The following is an 18878-nucleotide window of genomic DNA, read 5'->3' as shown; positions in this document are numbered from 1 at the left end:
ATGAGACTATGCTTTGAAAAAAAGTAGTGGGCTCTGAGTTAAGGAAACTGTTAGCTAAATGAATTATCCTCATGTACCCTGGAGCTAAAGAAGTGAATCTGTTTTGTTTTCTATACACTCCAGTATTCTGGCCTGGAGAATTCCAAGGACTGTATAGTCCATGGGTGGCAAAGAGTCGGACATGACTGAGTGCTTTCACTTTCTGTAAAGTGAAGTGAACAAAATAATCATTTTAGAAATGTAAAGGCTTAATATAGATTATAAATAGGACATTGATTAAATGTATACCAATGATTTCAAGGTAACGAATAACAGTGCTAGGGTACTGACTACCTTTAAAACTTGAAAGCTATTTATTTTGATAAAGGATAGTATTACTTTAGGAAGTAATTATCACAGTTTGTACCAGTTTTATATTAAGCTCAAGAAAATAAATTCATGGAAATATTAGAGAGTTGGAAGGTATATCCTTTTAAAAATTTATTGTAAAAAATAAACATGATGTCCTACAGAACATCTGTTTTGAGTATTGATGTTGTAACCCAGATGAGTGTTTCTTGATTGTTTGAAGACCAGCTAGCATTTTTCTATAGATGCTTGAAGTTGTTTTCAGACGTTAATGTGAGTATAGAATTAGACTTTCTATGAAGTAAAAGTGAAAGGTCAATTTCAGTTTAATAATTTTGCTAAGATTTAAGTGATGAATCACACTAAGTGTTTTAAATAACAAGCAGTATGCACACATACTGAAATTGAAACAATTTCACAAAAGAAACATCCATGATCATATGTGATGCATTTTGTTGTATTATTCTCTGTGTAAAAAATACTCGTCATGAATCACTGATTTGTAGAACTGTTAGTAAGTTAAGAGCTGCAACTAACTTGAAAGTAAAACATGAGATAATGTATCCTTCTGACCTGTATGCACATGCTATATTGTCCCATGACAATAATGGCATTATCTTAGAAATAGCTATAGATATTTTCTATAAACAATTTAAAATACTACGTTGTGTACTGTTAAAAGAGTACTTTTCAGTTTGTTCAGGCTTTAATCTGTAGAAGTTCTTTTATGAATTTTATGTGGCATCATTCGACTAATTTTTTTCAGTGTAGAATTCTGGTTCCATGGCTTAAGAACTTTATGAGGTTATCAATTACAAATTTGAGAAAGATCAAGATAGATGAACTAGAAATAGATTTAAGGTGATCCAAGTAAAATTAGTAATCTAATAGGAAATCTTTTTTAACATTGAAAATAGTACCCTTTTTAATTTGTTTTTGAAGATAGTATAGTCAAAGATCCATTGCACATTACTGTGTAAAATTACACAAAGCTATGAACTTGCTGTTAAAGCTTTTTTACTTTTGAATCCTTGACTTTTTTTAACTTTTATAACTTTAAGTTGTGTTTATGTTTCATTTATTTTCTTTCCTTATGTCTGTTTTGGTCAATGTTACGAACAGCAAGTTTTTGTGTTTAAATTCCTGAAAATGTTTGGATGGAATTACAGTAATGTGTTATGGCTTGGGCCCCTCGCAGGAGTGTATCTCGCAGTCAGCAGTGAAAACAAAGTTTGAACAGCACACTATCAGAGCTAAACAGATACTAGAAACTGTGAAAAACATAATGGATTCAATAAACGTGGCAGCAGCAGAGAAAAGGTATGAATTCATTTTATTGCAAAATAAAAATTATTTTTGTGTCAACATGAAAAGACTGATCTGAAATTTTTATTATTATTGAATACCTTTCACACTAACATCAGCCTAATAGGTTTAGCTGATGCCTACTTGCATGTTTTTTAATGAATATTTGAAACTGTTAAGCATTTTTTTCTACAACCTTAAACACATTATTTACATTCTCAGTATTACAGTCTCAGAATACGATCTCAGTATTCTTGTGTGTGAGTTGTGAGTTTTAAATGTTCAGTGACTTGAAAATACCTTTAAAGCAGTAGAAGAACCATTTCTTTAAACAGAATTTTTCAAAGTTCAAAACAGGTGACTTTTTTTTTTTACATTCAACCTATCACTCACCTTTTATTTATTCATGTGTTAAAACCTTGAAATCACTCTTTTATGCCAGTTGTGGTTTTATATCAGCTGGTAAACAATCAAGGTGGTACTACCTGCCAGCCAGAAGGTGAATTTGGTAAGCATTACTCCATATGTCATACTGTAGTACAGTATTTTATTTCATTTATTGCCTGATAACGATGAAAACGAATACAGAAACCAGCACTATTCAAAGAAAAGGGTAGTTCTCACAAACTTGGTACACTTGAAACTAAAATCAAGATGTTACTAGATGTTACAAGCATAATGATGTTAAGCCTCAACTGAACCTTTAAGTGGACTTAAGCCAATCGATGGAAAGATACAAAGCATCTAAGATTAAATCCAAGATGATATAAAATTGGTAATTTTAAATCCAAGATGATATAAAATTGGTAATTTTAGATGTATTTGATCTTGCTGAGAAGAAAACTCCACTCATATCTAGGTCTGTTGCCTAATTTTGGCACTTTTGCAGGATGCATTATGTATAATATTAGAGAATTTGCAGCATAGTAAACAAAAGGGTCAGAACCCAGAGTCTGATCGCTGCTGTGTCACAGTGTTTCTGTATATTGAACTCAGTTGCTATATTACAGTAGCCAAAGTAAGTATTGGTCCACTGGATTGACCTTAATTTTTATAAAAATATAAACATTGAAATAAACCTGGCACAAAAAACAGATGTGAATTGAGGATGGTTTGTAACTCTTTTAGCTAAAGGTGTTTAAAAAAGGAATCTCAGGCTTTTGCTTTCCTGTGTCATCCAAGGGTTAACAAATTTAGCAGATAGTAAATATTCTAGGCTTTGTGGGCCATACTGTCTATTTTGCAGCTACTCAGTTCTTCAGTTTAGAGCAAAAGCAGCTGATTACACCCAATAGGTACATGAGTACATGTGACTGTATTCCAAGGAAACTAACAAAAACTAGCAGCTGGCTGGATTGAGCTTGCAGGGTGCTTCATTAAGTAGACTCAATAATGAGTTAGTTCTGTTTTGAATATTTGTATCTGTGAAATGGGTGGAGATTTAGAATCCTTATTAATACTTTGTGGGATTCAGGTACCACAGGAGCAGAGAGAGAGCAGTTTCTATCCAGTCATCTGTAAAACATTTTATGAGTGAAATGTTATTTGAATCCCTTTTAGATGTTAAAATACAAGGTTTTTTTTTTTTTTCTTATATCACACTAACAGATGGTTCAATATATGTGAGTGTCTCCTTAATTTCTTTAGAACTAAAATGTATCCTGAATATTAATTACTCTTCATACTATAATAGGGTTTATTCAATAGAAGAGAGGGAAGACCAAATTGATAGACTGGACTTTATCCGAAACCAGATGAACCTTTTAACACTGGATGTTAAAAAAAAAATCAGGGAGGTTACAGAGGAGGTTGCAAATAAGGTGGGTAACGTTAGCTTTGTGATAATATCTGGGAATGAAAATACTTTTGATAGTGCTAAAAATATTATCCATCTGTTACTTTAAAGAATATTGTTTTTTCAATTTGATTTTTTTGAGTAGTCAGTCACCTTGTTTAAATTTTCTAATTCTGATTTTTTTGTATTTCCAGGTTTCATGTGCAATGACAGATGAAATCTGTCGACTCTCTGTTTTGGTTGATGAATTTTGTTCTGAGTTTCATCCTACTCCAGGTGTATTGAAAGTATATAAAAATGTACGTTACGTTGTTGTTAAATGTTATTCAGATACAGTTTACTTATCTTACTGAGTCTTGTTCCACTCTTTAGTGATTTGGCCATTTTAGTGTCCTCATGGCAATCAGTACAGGATTAAACTGTTAGATCTCCTGTGCCTTCTTATAATAAATGTAGATTATAAAATACATAAGAAAATTATCCACTTCAAAAGAATAAAGTCATTTTAGTGTTTACTACTGTTTTAGCATTTCTGTAAAGTCTGTATATGTTCTAGAGAAGAAAATAATGTGGACACTTACTACCATTGTTAACAGGAGTTAAATAAGCACATAGAAGACGGAATGGGAAGAAATTTGGCTGATCGGTGCACCAATGAAGTCAACGCTTCAATGCTTCAATCCCAGCAAGAAATTATTGGTAATATTTATGTCTGCAAGTTCATATGTAGTTTTTTCTCTTTTTTTTCAATGATAAAAGATTTATTATAATATCTTTTAGATATCTTATAAAATGTAAAACATTATTTACTGTTGTTAACCAAAGTATCATAATTTGGTTCTTTCTAGAAAATTTGAAGCCATTACTTCCAGCTGGTATTCAGAATAAACTACATACACTGGTTCCTTGCAAGAAATTTGATCTTAGCTATGACCTAAATTGTCACAAGTTATGTTCAGATTTTCAAGAGGATATTGTATTTCGTTTTTCTCTGGGCTGGTCTTCTCTTGTCCATCGTTTCTTGGGCCCTACAAATGCTCAGCGGGTGCTTCTAGGATTATCAGAGCCTATCTTTCAGGTATCTATCTATATATAAATATCTTTTAGTAGGCTATTTTTTAAAAAATTTTCTATTTGAGTAGGCTTTTTATTAGGTGGTTATTGCTATACTGTACAGGTATGTATCTGATCCTACCAGTTGAGAGTCTCTTTTTATTTCATCTGTGTGATTTTCTCTGTAGAACTAGCTGTGTCAGCTTTGCTTATTTGTACTGTAATATTTATGATATAGAGCCATTTTAGAATTAGGTATACTACTATATTTAAGGAAAAGCCAATCCCCAAATTTTCATTCAGTACTGTTGTAGGTTACTCTGCATTCACTTTTGATACTCTTATTTTGTAAATTTTCTAATCTTAATCATTTAAAAAAACTTTTTTGAATTTATCAACTCAGTAATTTTTCAGGAAAATTACAGGGTTTTAAAACCATTGCCACAATCTAGTTTTAGAACATTTCTGTCACCCCTGAGGATATGATTGTGCCCATTTGCAGTCAGGCTTCATTTCCACCACCAGCCCTACTGCTAGTCAGGTTTCTTTAGCTATTATTTTTGCTCTTCCTGGACATTTTCTATGAATGGAATCATACAAAATGTGACTGGCTACTTTCACTTAGCGTAATGTTTTCAAGATTTGTCATCATACTATATGAATGTTGTAGCATGTGTCAGTATTCAGCATTTCTTTTGTATCACTGAATAATATTCCACCGTGGCTGTCACACATTTTATTTATCCATTCATCAACTGGTGGACATTTGAGTTGCTGTACTTTTTGGCTATTATGAATAATAGTGTTATAAATACCCATATACTGTTTTTATGTGGGCATGTGTTTTCATTTCTCTTGAGTATTTAGGAATGAAATTGCTGAGCCATATGGTAACTCCATGTTTAACTTTCTGAGGAACTGCCAAACTGTTTTCCAAAGCAGATGCACTGTTTTACATTCCCACCAGCAATATATTAACATTCTGTTTCTCCACATTCTAATCAAGGCTTTTTTTTCTGGCAGATATAAAGTTGTATCTCATTGTATTGATAGTTTTGATTTGTGTTTCCCTAATGACTGATGATTTTGAACATCATTTCATATGCTTATTCTTGTATTTCTTTTTGTAACATGTCTATTCAGATTTTTTGCTCATTTTTAAATTAGGTTATTTGACTTCTTACTGACTTTTAAGAGTCCTTTACATACATTCCAGATGTAAGTCTTTATCAGATATATGATTTCAAAATATTTATGTTTTTCTAGTCTGTAGCTTGCCTTATGGTATGTTTTAAAGTTTAAAGGTTTAAAGTTTTATTTTGTTATGCTTTCATTTTTTATTTTTTATTTTTATTTATTTATTATTTTTGGCTGCATGGCTTGTGGGATCTTAGTTCCCTGACCATAGGTTGAACCCAAGCCCTTGGCAGTGAGTGTGAAGTCCTAACTACTGAACCACAGGGAAATTCTCAAGGTTTTAATTTTGAAGCCCAATATTTTTTTAAAAGACTGTTTTTGGTGTGAAAAAATTTGATATGCAGTTTTAATTTCTCTTGAGACTTGAGGGCCTATTGTTATAGATAGACTCATTGTATATTATAAAAATCTATTCTTTATGGTTTCAGATCATTTTTATTTTCTTCATGTATTTATGGTAAACTCATTAATTGGAGTCATTCTTTTTGTAGTTTTACTGCTATAATTTTAAAAGAGAATATAACAGAATTTTGTAAATGATTATTCCATGTATAGCTGTTTAATTGAATTAATTCTTCACCCCTCAACCTTATCAGCTCCCCAGATCTTTAGCTTCTACTCCCACTGCTCCTTCCAACCCAGCAACGCCAGATAATGCATCACAGGAAGAACTCATGGTTACCCTAATAACAACATTAGCCTCTCTTACATCCAGAACGTCTATGGGCATCATCGTTGTTGGAGGAGTGGTAAGAAAACAGTACCTTTTTTTTTTAGAAACAGTATTTTTTGGTGTAATTAAAATTGAAATTTTTGCAAAGCTACCTGCTAGATCAGGAAAAGAAAGGTACGTTTACTTCTGTTTCCAGGTTCTATAAGATGATATGAAAAATTGTAGGTTAAAATTAGTGAACTGGATCTAATCTTTAAAATTTTTTTAATATTTATTTTTATTTGTTTTTAAATTTTTTTAAATTGGAGGATAATTGCTTTACAATATTGTGTTGGTTTCTGTCACACAACAGTGTGAATCAGCCATAATATACATATATCCCCTCCCTCCTAAGCCTCCCTCCCACCACCCTAAATATTTATTTTTATATTAAAATATAGTTGACATATAAAATTGTATTAGTTTGAGGTGTACCACAGGATTTAATGTATGTATGTATTGTGAAATGATTATCACAACATACATTTTTAAGTAATATTTCCATCACAGCACACAAAGAAACAATACTTACACATTGGAATAACAGTGATCCAGAGCCCTTATCTAGCCTTCTCCAAATACCAAAGAGATCACCTTAAAGTATTAAATGTTATTTTTTGTAGTAGTTCTTACATGTTAAAAAAATTTTTTTATGTCATTAACAGCATAGGTTTACTTGTTTTCCTTTTTTTAAATTGACATGTAGCTTGATTTACAATATCATGTTTTAGATGTACAGCAAAGTGATTGTTTACACACATTACACACATACATATATAGCTTTTTTCAGATTCTTTTATAGGTTATTATAAAATATTGAGTATAGTTCTCTGTGCTATAAGTAGATACTTGTTGGCTACTTTTGTTTCTTTTTTGGCCTCACTGCATGGTATGTGGGATCACAGTTCTGTGTGTGTGTGTGGACCCTAGTCATGTCTGCCTCTGCAGCTACATGAAGAACCACAAGGTTCCTCTATCTGTGGAATATTCCAGGCAAAAATACTGGGATGGTTGCCGTTTCCTACACCAGGGGTTCTTCCTGACCCAGGGATCAAATGTGTGTCTCCTGCATTGGCAGGCGGATTCTTTTACCACTGCACCACCACCTGGGAAGTCCCCATAGTTCCCTGACCAGGGATCAGACCCGTATCCCCTGCAGTGGAAGTGCAGAACCTTAACCACTTGACTGCCAAGGAAGTCTATTTTATATATAGTTTGTTTTGATTTTTTAAACTTTTGACCTAAAAAAATTAACATCCCTTTTTGAGATACAGTGAATCAACTTACCAAATACTTGGCAGGTTATAAAAGTTCTTGCCTGCTATTTCTGTGCTGCTCCTTTTCCAGCTTGATTTTCAGTAATTTCATATTATCTTATAGAAAAGGAAGATAACGTTTTTAAAAAATGGATCTAACTCAAGGATCTGTACAGAGCCAGTGCATTTTCTAAAGTGCCTTTGAGTAGTCTCCCTAGTAGTGTCTTTCTTTCTCAAAGTAAGCTGTGAATTTATCTTACAGATTTGGAAAACTGTAGGTTGGAAACTCATATCTGTTTCATTAAGTATGTATGGAGCTTTGTATCTTTATGAAAGGCTCACTTGGACCACCCGTGCCAAGGAGAGAGCCTTTAAACAGCAATTTGTGAATTATGCAACTGAAAAACTACAAATGATTGTTAGCTTCACAAGCGCAAACTGCAGCCATCAAGTACAACAGTAAGTTGAAAGATTCATCTGTGTTTTTGTTTTAAAGCTTTACCGAAGTATGACATACATGCAGTAATGCATGAATAAGAGTACAACTCAAATAATTATCGCAACATGGACATATTTTATAATTGCCACCAAAATGGAAAAAATAGAATGATCAAACAGTGGGCTCAAAATAAATGCATGGTGGTGAATGTAATTTGTTTTTACTATTACAGCCCAGATTTATAGGCATGATTTTTTTTAAACCCAAGAGAATTTTATTATAATAATAAACACCTGGGTCCTCTGAGTTTCTTTTATGTATCTCAAATATTTATTGTTAATTTAGTAAAAATACATAGGACCCCAGTCAAATCGATGCATAATATTCTGTATTAGGGTGCTACTGACAGTTTTCTGAGCTAAAGATAATTGCAATTTAGTAGAAGAAGCAACATTTACATAATTATTTTTTTTAAAGATGGAAAAAGATAATGAGAGCTTCATAATGTGAGGCTCTAGAATCTTAAAGGACAGTGGATCAGTAAAGGTTTCCTGGAGCAGAGGTAGCCTGATGAGATTTGAATGTGCAGGATAGAAAGAGGGAGACACAGAAAAGAGCCCAAACTAAAGGCAAGAAGTCGGGGAGAAAGGGAATATGTTCAGAAACATGAGATAATTTCAGTGTGGCAGATGTGTACATAAGAGGAGTCCATTGGAGTATAAGCCTAACAATAGGACAGGTTTGGATAATCAGGAATCTTGGGAGTGACATCATTAATATTAAGCTCTAAAACAGGTAACTTGGCAGTGGTATAGTGTGTAAAGTGGTTTAGACTCAGGAGACAAAAACTGCCAGAAGATTGAACTGTTTCCGACACAAGATCAGAGCCTATAATAACCTATTTAGAGCTGTAGGGAATGGAAACAACGAGGTCACAGAATTGTGACCAGTGATTTAGTCCATTCATTTCCCAAATATTTATTGAGCTATTTTATTTAATGGTGTCAATTTTGATTTATTTATATTAATGAGGATGATGTAGACCTCCAAAAGAAATCAGTTGAGGTTCACATTTCATAAAAACAGAATGAAGCTTTCCATTCATCATTATCAAACATTAATCACCTACCATGTGACAATAACTATAGCTAGAAGTTATGGTAAATTAAAAGTTGTATTCTTTCTTACATGACTTTACACTTTAACAGAGGCAACTTCAAATAATTATTCCAGTTAAATAAAATAATACTAGCCAAATATTAATGTAGTAAAATGTTAAAATAGATGCTTCATTTGTCTAATCTTGGTATTTGGTCAGATGAGGAGAGATGGGAGAGGGAAAAGACCATGGGAAAGATGAAGATGGGCAAGAGAATAGAATAGTTGCAGAGAAAAACAAGTCCGTCAATCAAAGTCCACTGGTACACACCTACTAGGCATTTGCTCCCAATAGCAAATACACGATATTTGCCAAAGTTAACATATTAACTAGCACACAAATACACCCTTTGACTCTAGAAATGTAGTTAAATGTTGCTATAAAGTATTTTTGACTAAGTCACAGAAGTTCATGAAATTTCCTTTCCTGTTTCCAGTAATTTATTCTTATTGGTAGGGGACGAGAGTAAGGCTTAATATTTTCTGAAGAAATATACCCAGCCTTTGCCTTTTTATAGCTTATTCACATTCACAACAAAATGGCAGAGTAGTTACTACCTGTTGAGCATTTGTCTTGAGGCCAGATGAGATCAAGCCCACAGTCATATTAAGTTTACAAGTACCATACACTACCCTCCCTCATACCATTCTTAGCAATGTTCTTTGATACCTTATGTCTTAGGGATTTTTTAATCTTGTGACTTTTTTAATGTAAGCTTTAAATTAAAGCTTATTCATTTTAAAAAGACATTCATGACTGCTGATAAAATTGTTTTTTATTTTAAGGGAAATGGCAACCACTTTTGCTCGCCTGTGCCAACAAGTTGATATTACACAAAGTCATCTAGAAGAAGAAATTGCTAGATTATCCAAAGAAATAGATCAATTGGAGAAAATACAAAACAATTCAAAGCTCTTAAGGTATTTGAACTTTTTCTTCTCTATAATATGAACATTTACTGGTCTCATTACCAAAATACAATTATGTAAAATTGCTAGCAAATTTATGTTAAAATTTTTGGCTTTCTGCATTGGCTTAATTATAATTTTCCATATTTAATTCCATATGTTTTATAATTTCAGTGAAAACTAATTTCAACAGCAAAAAAGTATGAATTAAAAGGATTTTTTTAGATCCAGACTTAGAGCCCTGTGTTAAGCTATATTTGTCTTTTTTTAGAGCAGTTCTGTTATTAAAATTAATGAGTTTTCAGACCTATGTATCCAAGATTCATAACTTCTCATCTCAGTGGGGACTCATAGGTATACTTAAATTTGAAGCAGCAGAAGTAAACAAGATATCCTAATATTATAAAGCGGAATTATGGTTTTAATATGATTTGCTATGGATTCTTTGGACCCTAAATAAGTTCTGCTTTGGGGAGTCAAGACCAGAAGTATTAGCACAAGGTCTATACTTCTTGACGGTTCTTAACTTGCTACGCATTAGCTCGCTCAACTACAAGTCTGGGAGAATCACTAAGCATCATTTCATTTCTGCTACTACTTACCAGGGCACATGCTACATATAGCTGCCTGTATAAAAACAGTTTGCAATGTCTGCAAATTGGAGAGGCTGTCCTTGTGACCTGAATTTTGGAACACAAATATCTGTCCATGGTATCTTGGTCTGATCAGCAGTTAACATTCTCATCACGTTTCTGTTCCAGAGTCTCTGAAAACATGACTGCCTGTGACTTATCCCCAACATCCTTACAGACAGACAGACACACACACAGAATCTATCCATGCATGGTATTTCAGTCTGATCACCAGTCACATTCTCATTGCGTTTCTGTTCAGAGTTTCTGAAAACGTGACTGCCTGTGACTTAGACCCCAACATCCTTACAGACAGACAGACAGACAGACAGACAGACACACACACACACACACACACACACACACACAATTTGTCCATGCATGATATTTGAGTCTGATCAGTGGTCACATTCACATCGCGTTTCTGTTTCAGAGTCTCTGGAAACGTGACTGCCTGTGACTTAGACCCCAGCATCCTTTCTCACACACACACACACCACCTGCCACCCAAGCGAATTTCATGTGATCCATTGCTCCTATTTTAAATTAGATCATCCCAAATATAGCCTTTCAAATTTGGTGAAACAGTATCCAATAGAAAACAATTTTTAACTGAGGTACATTTTTATTTTTTCATCGTGCTATAGTTAAAAAAAAAACTGATAGATTATTGGTACTTATGTATCTCAGGAGCATTTTCTGAAGAAATATACAGTGGAGCACATTTAAATTATATGACCTTGACAATATCCACTTAGCAACATACAAGACCAAGAAGGAAAGAGAGAGACTCATTTAAGTATGTGTGTACACCATGGCACATTATGAGAATGGGAGACACAGACCTGCTTTCTTTTTATGGGCATTTGGTTTCTTTATATACAGTTTTTTAATATTAAAAAATATATATATATTTGGCAACTATGGTCCTTTGACATCTGCCAGCTACTGTATGTATACAGAAAACCACTTATTCTATATTTTATACTTAAAGGGAATTCAGGAACAATTATGTCTTCATGTGACTTAGGATAAATTTCTTTGTAAGGTGGTGTGACTCCACTATCTCTTAAGCTTTTCTTTGTTTTCAGTTTTTAAGTTTATTTTTTAATTGAAGGATAATTGCTTAACAGAATTTTGTTTTCTGTCAAACCTCAACATGAATCAGCCATGGGTATACGTATGTGTAGGCTTTTCATTCTTGTTAAAGATTTTATCTCAGTATAGCTTTCCTGGCCAGTGGAGTCTGTGTTTATTACTAAGTTATAGTAGCATATATAGTAAATGCTTTTTAAGAGTGGATCTGAATTCAGATTAATGTAGCAATAGCTAACTAGTGATTTTTTTTTTTCAAGATTTGGATGGGATGCATTTTTTTCTCATTGACCTTTATGATAATTAGATTGGTGTTTATTCTTTTTTTTTTTAATTAGAAATAAAGCTGTTCAACTTGAAAACCAGCTGGAGAATTTTACTAAGCGGTTTCTACATTCAAGCAGAGAAGAAGAATCTTAACAATAGAGATTGCTTTGGTGATCATCATAGGAGAAAATGGAGTTTGGAAGATTTGGACGGTTATTTTTATGAAGTGATTTTAAGTATGAATTATACTAACTATACCCCTAAATAGCAAATCCTTGAGTAGATCCCGGTATTGATCTATCTCAGGGTGTTTGCACTTCTGAAGAGTGTTATAGTGTCTCTGTAATTTTGGGTAAAGAAAAATCCTTTGATATGTGAAAATGATGAATTAGTTTAAAGCAAAAGAAACTCTGTGACCCCTGAGGGGTGGGGCCTTGCTCTTAATTAGGGCTCTCTTTGTTTTTGATTCTGAAAAACTCTGCTTCCTGGCATCCAGGAGTTAGAGAATGCTCCTTTCACCTTCTTTCTCAGAACTAATTTTTGATGCCGACTTTAATGGGGATAATCAGATTTTTGTTTTATAAACTGTATTGCTGTAACCACAAAGGAGTGTGGAGTATTCTTGAGTGTATTATTTATGCAGGTTACAATCACTTTTGCCATCCTGACAGGTATGTAAACCACTAATAAACAATGCTGTTTTTACTCCCTTTTATTCCCACTGAAACTGATGTAAAGCAGTGTATAGGTCTGTTATTAGAAAAAGTCCTTTATGAAAGTATTTGGGTCTAGTCTGCTTATGTTTCTCAAGAAACACGTTCAGCCTCAGCTGTGATTCCAGTAAGGAAAGCTTTCTATTTTAAGAGTTAAGTTTGAAGTGATAAAAATAGCCAAAGAGATGGAAGATCTGAATTTTGGGTGGCTACAGTCAAAAATGCTGTTCTTCGAAAAGTATTTGCCAAGGATACTTCTGGGTTGTCCCCCACGGTGACTTTTATGTTTATTTAATTGTATGAATTTGACAGGGCATGGTTAAAAATTTTATTTTTTACCTTAATGAAAATGTTTGAGTTAAAATATTGCATTTGTTTCTATGTTAAAAAACTAATAGAAACATATGGAAACATGAAAAACTGGTCTAAGGCTTTGCTATGCAAAAATAGTTTTGAGGACCACTGAATCAACATCACCAGGTGCATGTTAGGAATCCACAATCCCAGAAGACAGCACATTTGGCCGGTAGAGCTGATGGTGCTCTTCCATGGAAGGGATAATGTTTCAGGCTTTTTTTCTTCAATAGTACTTTTTCTGTATGTTTAAGTCTCTTGGATACTATTCAGTCTTTTCATTACAGGTGCAACACTTTTTCAGGTTATTTTAAGGAGAAAATAAAATTATTTAGGCCATAGAAGCCTTTAATGTTTATGCAAATCAGATACTAGAATGCAATATTCAAATCCAGATACTTGTTTATAGCTAACATTGTGGCTTTATAACCAAAAAATTATACAAGTCACCAAGAAGTGGGACTAAGTAACAACTGCAACAGAAAAAAACTGATGTTTAAGACTGGGTACTGCTAATTAAGGTTACAAGTTGAAGGCCTTAATCTTTATACACCAGTACTTGAACTTCTGAAATAGTACAGTGGTTTGGTATTAGCCCATGAGTGCTAAGTACAGTGGCTCTCACAGTTCAGTCCCTCAATCAACAGTATCACTAGTGAAGTTGTAAGAATTACATTCTTGGGGCTCATCCTAGACCTACTGAATCAAATACTAGGTTTGGGGATCAGCAGTTTCTGGTTTAACAAGCCCTGAAGGTGATCCTGATGCATGCCAAAATTTGGGAACTGTGGAATAGTGGTTTTGCTATAGTAAGTTTATACTAAATTTTCCATCAGTAGCTTGAATCCAGTTCTGCCTGATCAAGTTTGAAAATACATGAATGTTGGAAGTGGGACACTAAAATAATGAAGCCCCCCTTTATGCTTGGGGTAAGTTCACCTATGACGAAGCCCATGAATGATAAAGAATTGTGATTTATGGCTGATGTTCAAAGTTACTGCACATTTACTTGTCTACTCTGTGTGTTTGCAGGATTATTTATAAACTTTGTATAACCTTCAGCTTTTTACAAACCTAGACTTTTTATAATATGCAAGGTGAAAATAAAACTTGTTTGCCTGAAAGTTGATAAATAGAACATTTATACTGGTATTTAGTGAGTTTTAATCTTTTATTTTTGATGATTTTTATGGCAAGATATAAGCTATCTTGGGGAAACTGGCTTATATTTATCCTAAGGGAGCTTTAAGGGAAGAATGACTTAAATTCTGCTTTTTAATTAAAATCTGTGGCCTTTTAACAGTAGGCCAGCATAAACAGTACTTACTGTAGGATAGGTCATTGGACCTCCAATCTCTTCCTTGCTTCTGGCAGCCAATGTGTTTTTCATGGTGAGAATGCTTAGATAATGGAATCAGCTGAGCATGAACTGCTGGGCTCGGAGTTCTAATTGTGAGACTTAAAAAAGTAATCCTACTAAAAACGATTTAAAACATGCCACGTGAAATCTGGTTAAAAGCACTTTATTGATTACAATATCAATTCACAGCAACATTATTTCACAGAGCTACTATACAAATAAAGGAATGAATTACTGCAAGAATGATTCAAGAATACTGTTAAGTCATGATACAAGTACATAGTTTGGTTTAAAGCTTTTTTCTAAGAGCTTTAATCTAATACATTCACCTTTCCCACAGACTACTGACATTCAGGTTCAGTTGGCCACAAGTGTTGTAGAAACCACTCTAGGTGAAGAAAAACATTTTAATCAACTTTAAAAATCCATTAGATGTGAATGCCTTTGGATAAGAATATGCAAATGCAAGTGTTCAGATGCTTCTTTGAGAAAACAATAGATAGAGCACCATTGTGTAAGAGACAGAAAAGGCTTGAATATCTACCAAGTATATCACTGAAGTTCTATTAATTAAAAAATACTGTATATGTAAGATTTTGTCGGGCACACTTAACATCAATTGAAACTAAAATTTAACCAGTTTTTCCATATGCTGCATTAGTCAACTATTTTATAGGCTCAATAACTGGTTTTAAGAAAAAAGACTTAGGAAATTTTATCAACATGCAAACAAATTTGCTAAACACAAGTTGTACCATCATTCTGATTAATAAATTACTTTTTAAAGCAATGCTAGCTTAGACATTGAACTACAGACCATTTTATTGAGTACCTATTATAACCAATACTTTTAAATATAGCACTGAATTTAAGGCAACTTACAATGAACAATGGGAGAAGAAGTAAATACGAAGGGTGCGTCACATTCTATTTAGTCTAATTTAAAATACCAGTATTATCCACTGTGCTACCATTTCTCACAAGATAGTCTGACTGGTGGGTTTTTTTCAAAATTCAAATGAGGTAAGAAATAGTTTAAAATTTTGCTTTCCACGATGACAAAAGGGAAATTAGAAACTGAACATAGTAATTTGAAAATGTTTTTAAGCCTAACTCACACCCTAAAGATTTTAGAAAGAATCTATTACTAAAATCGTAGGCCCATTTGGGAGATTGTTTTTAATCAGTTTCCATTACATTTAAACACATCAACAGGTAAGCCACAAGTATTCAACTGTTATAATTTAAACTGTGAGACACTCACTAATAAGCATAAATTTCCCTGAACATCTTCATTTTTAAAACAGAATGTAATTTATAAATCTAAAATATCAAAAGTGTTGGAGAAAGTTAGTTATATAATATTGGCACAGTATTTTTTTTTTTAGCAACTTCAAAAATTTCAGTTTGTCACCTGAAGAAGCCAAGGTTTCTCTTTCATAGGTTAACTTTAAAATTACTTAACATATTCCAGAAGCACCTACCTCTATTATGTAAAGAGACTAATTTACTATCATCATGCAGTATGAGTCTAAATTAAAACAAGGAGACTGCCTACCAGGTAAGCCCTCTTGCAGAATTAAGAAGTATCTGATACTTAAGTATCTCTTGAGATATTAAGCCTAAATCTTTGCCTCTCTGAAGATGGAACTCAATATGCTGTTGTAACCATGGTTTCACAACTATAAAAATGTGAGCTAGGGAAGAAACTTGAATATTTAGTCTAAATCTCTAAAACATAAGTTTAAATGTTTCTTAGGTAAAAAGAAAAAAATCAGGCACCAGAACTGCAATATTGATGCAAATTCCTTAAAACTACATTTGGCCTTTTTTTAAGTTTGGAAAAACTAAGATTCAAGCTGTACTGTGCGTCTATAAAATATACCCATTTCAGGAAGTTTTAAAATACACAATCAGATGAACTCAGACTGCAAGTACACAAATTTAGCAAGTGGGACCCATATCACTAGATAACTAAAGTTTTAACCTGTAAGTTAGTTAACATGGTATCACCATTTGGTCATATGTATAATCAGCCATGATAGTGGTTAATTTTCAGTAGCCTAGTACATGTTTAATTATGATAACTGCCTTTTAACCACCTACAAAAAGTTTAATAATATTAAGTCATTTTTATTAACATGTTTAAGACCACAGAATTCATACAGTCTGTGCCTCTAAATTATCTTGTTACTAGAATCATTTTCAAACTAGTGGAGATACTCTTCATATATATAAGGCAATTTTCCACATGCTACAAGTGCTTGCTTCAGTAGGATTTTGGAATAAATTGCTGAACTACATGATAATCCTCACTCCTGTTTATGTAAATGACTGTCCCTTAAAAATTGTCTTGCCTTATCTCAAAGAGCAGCTTTTTATATCACTTCTTAAATAGTCCACAAACATTAACATCAGAAATTCACAGAAATCCTGTTATATGTATATAAATATACATTCATGCCTGCCATCTACACAGTCTTTTTTTTTTTTTTGGTCCTATATCTTAATCTTCCTTTTTCCATTTTTTTCTCTTTTTCGTATCCTAAAACAGTTAATTCCTTATGGCTGATGTACTTATTAGCATATCCACAATATTAAAATGGAAATTCACAAGTAAAATTTGGGAGTATTTAGGATTACAGGTGATCAAAAGTTAACAGATCTAGCTCAACAGTAACTGACACAGTTTACTAAGTACAAAGCAATGCACCTCTATATTAGAAAAACTCCATGACTTCACTATCAAGCAAGACTTAACAATCTTCTGTTGTCATTTAGATTATTTGTAAGAGAAAATTCAAGAGCAAAAGTATCTTTGTTTAAATTCAAGGGGGCTCATTCTAGTAATAAACACATTATATCATTGACAAGCAGAGAAATGGCTTAGTATTTTCCTCTGACTCCTTTAAGAACTGTTCTTGGAATTTTCTTTTGGCTTTAAAGTGGGGATCACTTTGATCTAGGTATCCTTTGAAGCAAAACCACTTAGAAACCAGTATTTTGTCCTAGTGGGAGGAAATGGTACAGAAGATCAAAAAGCTTGAATGTTTACTTTTTAAATATTTGAAGACACAGAGAGTTAACATCAATTCAGATTTTATATGAACATTCATAAAGCAACCTTACATTGTAACTATTTGTAACAGATTTGTTAGATTGTATACTTTTTTCAAAATCATCATGCCATCACACACTGTGTGTCCTTCCTAGATACATACTGATGGAAATACTGGGAAAATTTCTTCAGATGCAAAGACAGTCCAGATGTTAAGAGTGCACCCTGCAAACTCACCTCTAGAAGATGAAATCAGTAGGAAAGCCTAACTATTTAGAATGCTAAATGTCATTTGATCATATCTAACTTTAAAAAATAAGAACAATTCATGTGATTACTGCTATCTACCTGTTAATAGAATATGAGTTTCTTATGTATGTCTCAAATTCCAGAGTGAGATTCCCTGGCCTTTAGATTATGTCCCCTTTAAAGGACTCAACATAAGCACTTACTTAAATTGATAAGCTGGCAGAGGATGAGACAGAAACTATTGATACTCACACAGACTCCCCTCAGCAGTACCTACGTCTGACGCATTTTTTTTTTTTTAACGTTTTGTATTGGGGTATAGCCGGTTATGCTGTGATAATTTCAGGCGAACAGCGAAGTGGACTCAGCCACACATACATGTATCCATTCTCCCCCAAACTTCCATCCAGGCTGCCACATAACACTGAGCTATATAGTAGGTCCCTGTTGTCAGCATTCTTAAACAATAAGCAACCAGGATCTCTTTCAGATCAAAAAGAAAGCTGGAATTCAAGGAGATATTCTCTTAAACATCAATACACACACATATGGTCTCACTTCCATGTATTACTGTGCCTCGTTCCTCCACTACAGAACACAAAAATGCGATACTTCTATATAAAGTTAAAAATGTAATTCTGAAGAAATGCAAACATACATTCTAACATGATAGGTTGCTGTAATGTGTACATTTCTGTCTACACAAAATAAAGAATTAGACAATACAAGCAAGAATTCATCAAGGTTAAATGAGCTCAACTCCTCAGATTAATACACTGGTCCTGATCTCAGCAAGCACCTTTACCTTGTTTTCACCTTTTTTATTTTGTAGTTTACTGAAAGCTTCTTTTTTGTATATAATAATCTCAATAGAAAAATCTTCACCTGCAAATATAAGGTAAATTCTTTTTCACAGCTATAGGCTGTAGTACTGATTTCTCCAGGTATCAGTGGAGAATGGGAAATGTGCATGTGTTG

At 33.3% G+C, this 18878-nt stretch overlaps 1 protein-coding gene across 2 annotated transcripts in view; it reads left to right on the top strand.

Moving 5' to 3' along the window:
• The window catches only part of MFN1 (mitofusin 1), a 35322-nt gene extending 20974 nt beyond the window's left edge, over positions 1-14348 (top strand). For both annotated transcript variants that reach the window (XM_052635829.1, XM_052635835.1), the window contains 9 exons: positions 1547-1668; positions 3347-3473; positions 3643-3747; positions 4045-4147; positions 4297-4526; positions 6295-6447; positions 7929-8125; positions 10050-10184; positions 12238-14348. In XM_052635829.1, the coding sequence (XP_052491789.1) occupies positions 1547-1668; positions 3347-3473; positions 3643-3747; positions 4045-4147; positions 4297-4526; positions 6295-6447; positions 7929-8125; positions 10050-10184; positions 12238-12319 (1254 nt within the window). In that variant the 3' untranslated portion in view covers positions 12320-14348. The remainder of the gene's footprint in view (positions 1-1546; positions 1669-3346; positions 3474-3642; positions 3748-4044; positions 4148-4296; positions 4527-6294; positions 6448-7928; positions 8126-10049; positions 10185-12237) is intronic.
• The last annotated feature ends 4530 nt before the right edge of the window (positions 14349-18878 follow it).

Source organism: Budorcas taxicolor, chromosome 1 (genome assembly GCF_023091745.1).
Source record: "Budorcas taxicolor isolate Tak-1 chromosome 1, Takin1.1, whole genome shotgun sequence".
In the NCBI taxonomy this organism is placed as follows: Eukaryota; Metazoa; Chordata; class Mammalia; order Artiodactyla; family Bovidae; genus Budorcas; species Budorcas taxicolor.
The sequence above is the reverse complement of the archived record's forward strand: the minus strand, read 5'-3'. Positions and strand labels throughout refer to the sequence as shown.